The sequence below is a fragment of the Castanea sativa genome, chromosome 3 (genome assembly GCF_040712315.1).
Source record: "Castanea sativa cultivar Marrone di Chiusa Pesio chromosome 3, ASM4071231v1".
Taxonomy (NCBI): Eukaryota; Viridiplantae; Streptophyta; class Magnoliopsida; order Fagales; family Fagaceae; genus Castanea; species Castanea sativa.
The window spans coordinates 21,562,939-21,575,960 of NC_134015.1; the positions used below are offsets into that span (position 1 = coordinate 21,562,939).

The 13,022-nt window shown below is 33.4% G+C and overlaps 1 protein-coding gene across 1 annotated transcript; it reads right to left on the reverse strand.

Annotated features, from left to right (window-relative positions):
* Positions 1-10,765: 10,765 nt before the first annotated feature.
* On the reverse strand, positions 10,766-11,603 carry LOC142628673 (MLP-like protein 43). The gene is made up of 3 exons (XM_075802720.1): positions 11,423-11,603; positions 10,975-11,030; positions 10,766-10,909 (listed from the first exon to the last, which is right to left on the reverse strand). The coding sequence occupies exons 1-3, from the start codon at positions 11,601-11,603 to the stop codon at positions 10,766-10,768; spliced, it is 381 nt and encodes a 126-aa protein (XP_075658835.1).
* Between the last annotated feature and the right edge of the window lie 1,419 nt (positions 11,604-13,022).

Sequence of the window (13,022 nt, forward strand, 5' to 3'; positions counted from 1 at the left end):
GTGGTGTGCATATGAATTTTTCATTTCTACTAACCTTAACCATAAATTGATTAGAAATTAAGAAAATTTATTACTTTGGATGATTGCCAATATCATGCATTCAAAATGCTTCAAATAAAATCACAATTATTTTTTCTCTTGCTTGATGAAATTAAGAGAATACTACTTTGGTCATTATATTTTGGGGTCATAATTAATTTAATTTTTATATTTTGGTAGCAGTCAATTTGGTCTCTACCATCAATTGACAGCTTCTTTTGCACTTTCTTGGCAACCAGACACAAAAACACAAATCAAATTTACCAAAGCCCAACTCTGGTAGACACGCACATGTCAACTCAGTAACTAAAACAAATCCAGATTTAGACCCAAAATGACTACAAAATTGAAAATGACAAACACCAAATTAACTGCAAATTGAAAATAACATGTACCAGTATATTCGTTACTAGAATGTATGGATCAAATTGACTATAAGTTGAAAATAGTAAGAACCAAATTTACTAATATCAAAATGTAAAGACCAAAGTGACCCAAAAATGCAGGGACAAAAAAATTACTTTCGCCTAATATTTATTAACAACACTGCATATGTCATACCTAATTGTTAGACATCATTTGAAACTTAAGTTGAACTAAGCGTGTAGAGTTCCATTGTCCATCCACCCAATTTACGTCTTAAGCACTTGCAATTAAAAATCTACGGCAGCAACAGATGTATCAAAATGATAATGATGATTTCGATACGAATTTAACCACTCATTTATCATCTTTAATTAAGATAGAAAGCTTCGATAAATGAGTGGTTAAAGTTGTAAAATAGACTAAATAAGTAAATCTTATTGTTAGGTTTTAAAGATTTAGAATTAAATATTTAGAATCATTATTGTATTGTGTTGGCAAATTGAGAATAAAACATGTCTAGTCTAGGTGTTTAGACAATGCTTAAATAAGGTTGTTTCAAGTTTTGAAGTCCAGCTAATTACAGAAAAGAAAAGTGAAGTTCTACCTTTCTTGACTGATCGAAAATTAGGCTCGACCGATTGAAAATCGCAGGCACAGTTTCTGCAGAATTTTTAAACAGGCCCAAAGCCCACGAAAACATTTAGATTTTCACTTAAACTTCTCTACATATAAAAGAAAAACCCTAGCCACGTTTTGAGCGTGCTGAAGAAGACTTATGTGTTACTCTTTGTGAGATTAGAGAGGTTTTATACCTTTTAGCTATACAAGAATCTACTAGAGCCAAAACTACAATCAAGTATTGGTAGAACATAATTGTTGCATCAAGATCAAAAACTGAAAGTGATCTGAAACCTTTGAGTGGGGTCTCAAAGTCACAAGCAAGGCGGCTTGTGTTACCGTAAATTCAAGAAGAAAAAGAGTCCGTGGATTCGAAGTTTGCACGTGATCGTGTCAGTAAGTTACTACTGGAGGTAGCATTAGATATTGGGTTAAATATTTTGTAAAACCTTCAATTCTCTTATAGTGGATTTGGTTTACCTTGAGGATAGTTAGGTCAAATCCTCTCCAAGTTTTTACCTTGAAACGGTTAGTTTCTTTGATTTTCCTAGGTCATCATGTCGTGGTGTTATTTACTTTTTTGCATCTTGCATGATATGATTTATTTGTGTTTAACCTATATCTGAATAATTAATCTAAGTAATCACTTGATTAATATATTAGGTAAAACAATCTGTTTTAAGAGGTTTAAACAAACATACAAGTGGTATCAGAATAGGTTAGCTCTTAATTATAGGTTCTCAACCTAGAGTTGATCCTCGACCCCTGCTGTCATGGAATACGGTCACTCTCTAGTAATCCCCCCACACTTTGATGGAAATAATTATGCTTATTGGAAAGTAAAGATGAAAGCCTTCTTGAAATCCATTGATGAGAGAGTGTGGTTGTTTGTTGAGAATGGTTGGAAAAGACCAACTACTACTATTGGTGAATGGACTACTGCCCAAAAGGAAGAAGCAAGCTTCAATAGCAAGGTTATGAATGCGATATTCAATGTTGTTTCTATCAAAGAATTTAAGAGAATCTTAAATGTGGAGATTGCTCACACTGCATGGAATATCTTGCAAACAGTGCATGAGGGCACTAAGGCAGTAGTTGACATCTAGATTTGAAAGTATTAGAATGCCTGATGATGAATCTTTTGATGAATTCTATGCTAAGTTGAATGATATTTTCAAATCTACTTTTAATTTAAGTGAAGTTTATGATCAACCTAAAATTGCTAGGAAAATTTTTAGATCTTTGACTGAAGATTTTAGATCTAAAGTGACTGCCATAACTGAAAGTAAAGATGTTGACTTTATCCCTGTAGATGAACTTGTAGGATCTCTTTAGTCCTATGAATCTGATTTACTGAAGACTAATAAATCCAAATCTATGGCTTTAAAATCTGTTGATGATTGTGGATTTGATGATAAACTCTCATCTACTGAGATTGCTTATCTTACTAAGAACTTTAGAAATTTTCTGAGAAATAATAATAGGAGGGCAAGAAATAGAAACAATGTTGATACTAAGGTTATGTTTGGTAACAATCTTTAATTTATATTTTCAAAAACTTGTTTTTGGGAGTAAAAAGAAAAAACATTTTTCTTGTATTTTCGAAATCAAAAACATGTTTGGTTAGTTAAAATTAAAAAGATAGTTTTTTGAAGAAAAAAAGTAGAAAATACTAAAATATATTGTTACTAGGATTTAAACTCTAATGCTAACTCATTAAAAGGGACAAATTCATTCAATTAAATATGTGTTTTCATAAACTCTTGAAAATTATAAACTGAAAACAGCATTTTGCATGTTTTCAGTTTCCTTCACAAATTAAGTTTTGAGAATAGTTTTTATTTTCTGTCCATTTTGGGTTGCCAAATTGAGTTTTTAGTCTCAAAAGTAGAAAATTAATTTTAAAAACGGAAAATAAGGGGAAAAAATAGTTACTAAACATACCCTAAAAATGTGAAGAAGAATGACTCTGTCAAAAACAATAATGCTGAAAAATAAAAATAAAAAGTAGGTCAATCTTCAAATAATTCTTTAGAACAACAGTGTTATGGGTGTCAGGGTTACGGTCATATGAAATCTGAGTGTCCAACTTTCTTAAGATCAAAAGTTAAGGTTATGACTGTTACTTTGAGTGATGATGAAGTTTCTAATCATGAGTCTGAAAATGATCAAGAAGAAAACTTCATGGCTTTCACTACTACTGCTGTAGTAAGTGAAATTGAAACTGCTGATGAGAAACCTTTTGATGGGGAACTTTCTAAGAATGCAGATTTGCAGGAAGCTTATAGCAAGCTTTGCAAGATAGTAGCTAAAGATGCTATGAGTGTTGAATCAAGGTTGAAAAAGATAAACACTCTTAAACAATAAAGGAAATTTTTTTTTGTTAAAGTTGTTTGATGCTAATGAACTCTTAAACTCTATTAAGATTGAGAACATGTCTTTGCTTGAAAATGTTAAAAGTTTAGAATTAGAATTATTTGTTGCTAGAGAACAAATAGATAGAACTTTTACCTCTAAAATAGATGAGATGTTGCTTGTTCAAAAGTCTGTTTCTGATAAGACAGGTCTAGGGTTTGTTGAGAATGGATCTACTACTGTAGTGAATCCTCCTAAGTTTGTACATGCTACAACATCTTCTGTTGTTCGTCATACTCTTTCTGATGCTAAGGCTCCTAAGGAAGTAGCTCCTGCTTCTAGAAGAACTAGGGTAGATCTAAGTGAGTCTGAAACAAAAAATTCTAATCATTCTGGAAGCAAGAAAAACCACAAACCTCAGTGGTTTTGTCACTTTTGTGGTAGAGCTGGGCATACTAAACCAAATTGCTTTAAGTTGCAAGCTTTAAAGCAATCTCCCCAACAAAAAAAAAGTGACTGTGCCAAAAGCACAAGATCCTGTTGCATTTATTCATGAGTTGGTGAAGGTTGTTAACCTTTATACCAATACTGGAGCTAAAATTAGGACAAATCCCAACTCCAAGTTTGCATCTAAAAGGGGCTGGATGCGAAAGACTCAATCTCAGTGAGTTTGTATGACATGGCCCCTGTGCTAATTCTTTCTATTTCTTGTGACCAAAACTGTTTTTTTAGGATTGCATTTGCATAACATTCATACATTGCATTCTAGGATTTTTTTTTTTTTTTTTTTTTTGTTTCATGTTTTTTAGTTTTTTTTTTTAAAAAAAAAAAAGAAAATCAGAAAAAAAGGGTTTTTTGTATTATACATCTTCAAGATGTGTAATTGAGGTTGGCCTATGAAATTTGCATTTCATGACTGTGTACCTTGTTTAACTTTGATAAGCTTTATTTTTCTGCACTTTGCTAGTTTGTGCCATGTAGTGCTTATATTGTGTGAGTTGTTCATGGTTTTTAAACACATGCTCTTGATTTTGAAGTTACATACTTTTGATAGTAAGGACTACAAAATCCTAGGAGAAAGACATAAATAACCATCTCACCACTGTTACTCGCCAATCATGAACATCCGTGTGCAAATCATAAAAGCTGTACTCGATAAGGTGTAGCGCTTGTATAGCAAAATTCTTAAAGGTGTTATTGTACATTAGTTAAAAGAAGCAAAAAGAAAAATGAAAAACTAAGAAAAATATGCTTTAAAAGAAAAAAAAAAAAAAAAAAAAAAAAAAAAAAAAAAGAAGAATTAAATTGCATGGTTGCAATCGTGTTTTCTAGGAGATGTAGAAGTTATATAATGCAACTCTTTAGATGATAGTCAGTTTCAAACTTATGTGATGAATAATATAGAAAGTATGTTTATTCCCTGTTTACATATCACCTTGTGAGTATCTCATGCACTTGCTAGTTGCACACAACACAAGCAAAACTTTGTTAAATTTGGTACATGTGATTGTGTGTTATGTTTCGTGGCCTACCAAAATTAAACTTCTTTAAGTGTTTAATGCATTTTTTTTAGGTGTGAGAGAAGAAAAGAGATAGGAAATTTCAAAAAGTTAAGGTTCTTTTTTTTTTTTTTTTTTGTCTTTGAAAAATTTGATTGTAAAGATCATTTAAAGTCATGAACATTCATGCCATATCATGAAAACAAATTTTCAAATTATTCTGCAGGAATTATTTCCAGAATTTTTCAAAATTTCTCTCTTTGAAATTCGACCGATCGAAATGGGAAGGAGAAAAATAGCTTTTTATTTATAAATTCTTGGGTTCCTTCGATTCCTACTTGATTCCTTTCAATTAGTTGAGCCTGTTTTCATGTGTATTTTGATTCCTACTTGATTCCTCTCGACTAATCGGATTTTGAATTTTAAAAACATATAGGAATCAGATCTGACTTTTTCAAAAGAGCTTTTTGTCTATCTCTTTGATTCCTCTCTCGATCCTTCTTCTCAAATTTTTTATTATTTTTGTGGTCAAGGATTCAAAGGTTTTCTTCATACACTTAAGGTAAGACTCTTTTATCCTTTCTTTTTCATCTTTTTAAATGATTACATGCATTTTTCATGAAATTTTTAGGGATTTTCGCATATTTCAAATTTTGGGGTTTTTGATCAATTCTAAACCATGGGTTTTTGTTCATGCATCATTTAAACATGTTTCACATACTTTAATTTCAAAAAATTTGTATTTAATTGAAAATTTCAAAATTAGGGTTCTTAATTCTTAAGAAATTGGGGATTTTGTGAAATTGGGAAAAATTGGCTTTTTATATTTATAGATTGAATAATTATAACTTGTTTTGTACTTGTTGTGTTGTTCAATTGGTCAAACTAAGGATTTTTGAGAATTAGGTTTTTCAAAATTGGGGATTTTCTAAAATTCTTAAACTTCCTTTGTCAATTTTATAAATTGTGATGGATTTAAACTGTTTAAGAGCATTAGATCATGCATCATATAGTTTTTTTTTTTCAAATTGCGTGTTATCTTGTCTCTAATCTTTCTTTTGCAGTTTGCCCTTGGTTTTTCTTGTTTTCCTTGTTTCTGATTCTTATTCATGGCTCCTAAGGTTGGTAGGAAATTCAAAGCTAGAGCCAATAGGAACCCTGGGTCTTCCTCTTCAGGTTTAGCCTTAGGTGATAGAGATCAGTTTCTGTTAGCTAAGTGTGAGGAAACATATGAGACCTTGACTAAGCATAGGTCTATTTGGGGTGAGAGGGAGATAGTGTTGAGTGAGCTAGATCCTTCTATTTGTAGGAACTTCGTGTCTAGGAATTGAGTTTCCTTGTGTGAGGTGTCTGATCCTCCTTCGGCAGCCTTGATTTGAGAGTTTTATTCTAATCTCTCTATCTATTCTGAGGTTACAGATGGTCATTATTTGACTTTCTAGAACCGTGTTCAGGAGTTTAGCATCACTAAACAAACTATTTTTGAGGCTTTAGGAGTGTCTTTAGTTCGTAAACTCACATATCCATACACCGAGTTTCCTGCAGTTGATGATATGATGTCTCTTTTTTGTGGTCGTCCTGTTTCTTGGGGTTCCGAACCAAGAATCAATTCTTTTGAGTTCACTGAGCTTAAGGATCACATGTCATAACATCTATTCCATTTCACATACTCATACTGTTCCCATTAAGCGATGTGCTTTTCTTTATGCTTTTATTACTTATGGTTCTATGTGTTTTCTGTCCATGTTTATACAAACCATTATTGATATCTATAGGAGTAAGAGTAAGAGTCATAAGTTATTCTTTCCTATGTTCATTTTTAGGATTTTGAGGTTCTTAGATTTGTCAGTTTTTCCTCCCCTAGAGTTAGTGCATATTAGACAGAGACAAGCATAGATGAAGGGTACTGAGCAAAGCATTGGGACTTCCAAGAGACCACGAGAAGATGCTGCTACTACTACCTCTGGTTCTATGCCTACTACTGAGGAGACTTTCGTGGATCTGACTGCAGCTTCGGATCTTGCTGGTGATGCTGAGGATGTTGATTCTACAGTTGCTCCTCTGCTTTCACTCTGTGCTATGATTCAATCCATCATGACTACTTAGGCTGCTCATGGACAGCCTCTTGATGAGTTGTTGATGGAGGTTGCCTTATTGAGAGTTGATTATAGACTACAGGAGTTCTTTTCCACCTCTTCCACCCTTTGAGGACTGATTTTGCCTTTGGCAATACTTAACAAAAAGGGAGAGTAGAGTTTAGGACTTTTTGTACATAGGGGGAGTAGGCTTATTGTATTAAGGAGGAGTTTTGATGTTTTTGATGTATATTTTTTTTTTACGTATTTGGATTTTTTTTTTTTTTTGGTTTTATGTTTATTTGTCTATATTTATCGTTGTTGTGTATGTCTTTGCTTCACAAACATTGATGTGATATGGTTATTGATTATGATAGTTGATGATTATAAGGTTATTCATATTGATGTGTTCACTATCTATTTATATGCTTTGTGAATTTAAAGTTCAAATTTTGATTTAGAGTGTTATACTGTATTTTCTACACATGCATTTATGATTTGTTTTCAGTGTTTCAGGAAACTATAGGTTAATTCTTTCTACAACTGCTGTCTATACTAGCAACTAATAGTTAGTAGTTGTGTAAGAATTGTATTAGGGCAATAATTTGTATTTGAGCTAGTTTTTGATTTAAGCATTACATGTTGTATGTGCGTTTTGTCATGGATTGCTAAAGGGGGAGATTGTTAGGTACTAAAGATTTAGAATTAAATATTTAGAATCATTATTGTATTGTGTTGGCAAACCGAGAACAAAACATGTCTAGTCTAGGTGTTTAGGCAATAATCAGGTTATTTCAAGTTTTGAAGTCCAGCTAATTGTAGAAAAGAAAAGTGAAGTTCTGCCTTTCTCGACCGATCGAAAATTAGGCTCGACTAATCGAAAATTATAGGCATAGTTTCTGCAGAATTTTTAAACAAGCCCAAAGCCCGCAAAAGCTTTTAAGGTTTCACTTAAACTTCTCTACATATAAAAGAAAAACCCTAGCCACATTTTGAGCATGCTGAAGAAGACTTGTGTGTTACTCTTTGTGAAATTTGAGAGGTTTTGTACCTTCTAACTACACAAGAATCTACCGGAGCCAAACTACAATCAAGCATTGGTAAAACATAGTTACTGCATCAAGATCAACAACTGAAGGTGATTTGAAACCTTTGAGTGGGATCTCAAAGTCGCAAGCAAGGTGGTTTGTGTTGCTCTAAATCCAAGAAGAGAAGGAGTCCGTGGATTTGGAACTTGCACGTGGTCGTATCAGTAAATTACTACTGGAGGTAAGATTTAGGGTTAAATCTTTTGTAAAAACTTCAATTTTCTTATAGTGGATTTGGTTTACCTTGAGGATAGTTAGGTCAAATCTTCTCTAGATTTTTACCTTGAAATGATTAGTTTCTTTGGTTTTCCTGGGTCATCATATGGCGGTGTTATTTACTTTTGCACATCTTTGCATGATATGATTTATCTGTGTTTAACCTAGATCTGATTAATTAGTCTAAGTAATCACTTGATTAATATATTAGGTTAAGCAACCTATTTTAAGGGGTCTAAACAAACATACACTTACTATATATAAAAAAATCTTAGAACTGCTACCAATTTTAATAAATAAATTTTACAAACTAATTAGGTGTCACCTCAATAAAATAATAAATGAGTATTTGAATTATTTTTTATCATTATTCAAAAGATTAGAAAAAAGGGAATTATTCTTTATAATGGGTAACATATCATGTTATAAAATAGTTATATCATAAATTATATAGTGAGTTTAACATTGTTAAGTTTTATGAAATTAGGAACTAATGTATTAAAACTTCAATATTGTTGGGAAATTTAGACCCCGATTAATAGAATTAACAAGTTTTAAACCCAAGTTGTTAATTAGATTTATTATGCATAAAACTTGTTAAAACAAATAAACATCAACATCATGTCAAAACTAAGTGCAACGGAAAAATAAATAAAACAAGATATAATGACCTAGGAAAACCAATGAAATCAACCAGTTTCACAGTAAAAAACCTAGGGGGAAACCTTCCCGAAAAGCAATCCATTATAGTAAAGAGAAATTTCAAATCTAGTACAAAACCTTTGTCCCTAGACTCTACAATCCCCGTAGATGAACTCACAGCAAAAACCTTCTACCGCTTCAGAACCTCTGAACTCTTCAATATATGAACTTCACCATTTGATGCACGAATCCTAGTACGTGACTAATTAATTGCGCGGATCCCAGTATGCGACTTCAATCACCAACTAGAAAAGAAGATGTTGGTTGCAAAGTTATTCACTTCATCAACAATGAAGATCAAGAAGCACTTGATTACAAAATCCTAAGGCGCAAAGACACAATAGCTTCTTTTTTAGTGAATAAGGCTTAGGTCACCTTTTGCATATGTTCTCCTTGTATTCTCTTATGTGACGGCCTCTAAAATATGCCCTATATATGCCTAGGGTTGTGAGAAAAGAAACCTTACACAAATACAAAAGCCTGGCCCAAAAATCAGATCTAAAAATTCTGATTTCCGTAACCTCGATAGATAGTATCTGTCGAGCCTCATTAAACCTCGATAGATAGCTATCGGTCGAGCAGCTGTCGAGCAGCTGTCCAACAGGTGTCCAGCTTTAGTAAACACATTTTCTTCACTTGTTTCTTGGTTCAATCTTCATGGATTTAATACTAAACTTGAACAACATGTTCTTTGAGTATTAAACACATCCTAGATCTATCCAAATACAAGTAAAGTGCGTTTTGTCAAAGAATTAGCCAACTACATAAAATATGTCCTTAACAAATATTTATATGTTGGAAAACCATTATCAAAACTTATAGTCTAGATTTAGGCTGCTCAAAGTGTGTGTTTATGTAAAATTGGAATTGAGTGATTGTAGGGAATTACAGTTCAATTTTTGCAAGGCTCAATCGATCAAAAATTAGACTCGATCGATCGAAACTCGTGCAGAATGTTTTTTTGCAGAATTTTCCAACTTAGCCCAATCTCGTCTGACGTGTAGGGTTTTATGTTTTATATCTCATATAAATAAAAAAACCCTAGTCACGTTTTAGGTTTGTTGTTTATGCTGTATGTGTGAATCTCTTGTAAGATCTAGAGGTGTTTGCCTTCATACATATTTAGGGTTGCCAAGATCGAGATTGATGTCAAGAGCTTGGTAATTATTTCAGTTGTTGCATAAAGAGTTTAAAGAAAAACAAGTGGTATACTTGTGGATGTTGTGGATCTAGAAAAAAAAAATGGTAGTCCATGGACTCGGAGCTGTCACGTGGTCGTGGTAGTAAGTTTTCTACTTGAGGTAGCAATAGGATGTTAGCGGTCTAAGTTGCTATTGTAAAACTTTAATTCTTTTATAGTGGATCTTGTTTTATCTTCAGGATAACTAAGTTAAATCCTCCCTAGATTTTTTACCGGTTTGGTTTTCCTAGATTATCATATTGTTGTGTTCTTTATTTTCCGCATTGTTTACTTGATATGATTTACTTGTGTTGACCTAGATTTGAATAATTTATCTAAGTAATCACTTTGCTATATAACTAGGTTAAACAACTTGTATTTTAAGGGGTTTAAAAATGTACAAACTTCACTTATTTATTAAAGTAACATACTATTCAAGAAAACACCATGTATCAAATACATGATATACCTCTTTACTATTTAGATACTTGGCAACAAACACCATCATAAATTATATAGTAAGCTTGGGCATCACTCTTTTATTGAAATTAGAAACTATTCATATATTTGGCAACCAACACTATCGCTACCGAACTCTCTTATTATGCGAAAGAAGTGTAGTCCACTTTAAGCCTTGAGGTCGTGGGCATCAATATCGTTGATAATATTAACAATCAAATCAAGGTACTTAGTAGGAGGCGGGACATTTTCGTTGAGTTTCTCATATTCCAGAGTCACTTTCACGGAGCCACCCTCACTCTTTGGCAGAACCTGAAAGTTAGCCTTATAGCTTTTGTAAAGACCAGGCAATGTCCTTCCAGAGCACTAAGAGTTACCATCTTGTTTTCGTCATCTATTTCTACCTTATCCTTGAAATTCTCGACATTTCCATCTGTAGGTTCAAATGAAAACAAGAGGTAGCCATCAGTCAGGGTTCCATGTTCATGAAACTAGGAAACATATATATATCAACTACAAAAATCGCGTTTTATGGTATCCAACTTGTTCTTTTATTTTACATTTATTTATGATAAGGTTAAGAGATTTATAGTTTAACAGACATCTTTTGACGTTTTTAACGGAGATGTCAATGATTTACTTTTTATAACTATGGAATTATTATTCAAAAAAATATTATTTGTATTTTTATTTAAAAAATCTATGTTTATAATAAGATAATTAAGTTCAAGTAATGGGCATTATCAAAACCTCGAGCAAAGACTAAGTGAACACATTTTGCCAGAACTTAATTAGTTTAAGAACACCAGAATGATATTGCCTTACCAACAGTGAATTTCCATATCCTGACTGAGCCTGTAGTTTCCCAATCGTCATGTACTTCAGCTTCACGCACTGTATCAGAGGCATTCGCAATGTGGTAAGATTGGCTGCTGATGTTGTAGAACTTGTCGGCTGAGGAATTGTAATCTACCTCAGCCTCCAGCTTACCCATTAAAGCAGCCATGTCTAAACTCTCGGAATCAAACCTAGTTTTCAATTAGGAGATACAGTATTGGTGCCTAGTGGTCGATGGAGGAAACTTTTTTTTTTTTTTTTTTTTTGAGAATCCAGTCTGAAATGTCTTATTAAATCAAGAAAGAGGCATATCTGTCAATACAAATTTGTTAATATCTGGTGGAACAGACTCCATCTAGATAGTTAAATCAGAACTAAATCTAGCTTTTTTTGCTAAAGCATCAGCTACAGAATTTCCTTTCCTATAGGTATAGGAAAAACTATAGGATCTCAAGGAATTGACATAGAACATAGTATCTCTAAAGAGATGACCATAAGCAGATTGAAACATATCCCCTTTTTGGAGGGATTTGATGACAATTTCCAAGTCTCCTTCCAAAATGAACTCATGGAGACCTACTTCGTGGACAAAAATGGCAGCACGTCTTGCTACTAATAGCTCCAAACAGATAACTGAAGGGGGTTGTGGGATTTTTTTCAGAGAGAGCCGCGATGATTTCTCCTTCATGGTTACGTATTACCACCCCCAAGCCTGCCTCTCCCCTGCCTGAGAACATGGCTCCATCAAAATTTGTTTTGAAACTATTGAAATCTGGAGGCTTCCACTTTGTTTCATTTGCTTGTGATTGTTTCTTTGGGAGTGTGTTGACCGGTTGCTGAGGTAGAATCAAGTATCTCTTTGCTTCCAAAACCACATGGTTTAGAGGGAGAGCTTCCTCTTTTAGCCTGAGTTTATTCCGCCTAGACCATAGGAACCAAGCAATGGTGATGAAGAGCTCTAATTGGCGTGGCTTTTGAGTGATCAATTTTGCCAAGTTTTGGAAGGATCTCGTTGAAGTTTTTTGGCGATAACCCATCCAAAATCTGATTCCCATACCTATTGGATAGAGGCACAATCCCAGAGGGCATGGAGGACAGATTCAGACTGACTTTTGCATTGTTGACATGAGCTTTCTGCTATAATTTGTCGCTGCATTTAGTTTTCTCTCGTTGGCAGAGCATTTAAACAAGGCGTGAGTCATTTTTGAGTTTGAGGTTGAAGCCACTTCTTTATTATCTTCAGCACACAGCCACTTATACCCCGTGCTTACTGAATAGGACCCATCTCTACTCTCCGGCCAATATTGGATGACAGGTTGATTGATCAGTCCTAGAGGAATGGACTTTATTTTCTCTGCTTCAAAAGGCAAGAAGTTATTGTCAATGATGTAGGAGTTCCATCCATATGTGTGTGGATCAATTAAAAGGTGACGTTTACACTAAGTAAACTTTCATTTTAGCTAATTTAATTTTTAAACTTTACACGTGTGCCAAAGTGCTACTTTTGTTTAATCAACCGTTAAATGGACTAACTTCTTACTCACATGAGTGTCACGTGGAGAAGAAAATTCTCAAATTCCAATTGCAA

Coding starts and splice junctions, on each gene's coding strand:
- LOC142628673 (XM_075802720.1), bottom strand. CDS start 11,603: ATGGCTGCTTTAATGGGTAAGCTGGAGGCTGAGGTAGATTACAATTCC. Junction 11,031..11,422: donor GATATGGAAATTCACTGTTG/GTAAGGCAATAT, acceptor TTGAACCTACAG/ATGGAAATGTCGAGAATTTC. Junction 10,910..10,974: donor TAGATGACGAAAACAAGATG/GTAACTCTTAGT, acceptor GCTAACTTTCAG/GTTCTGCCAAAGAGTGAGGG.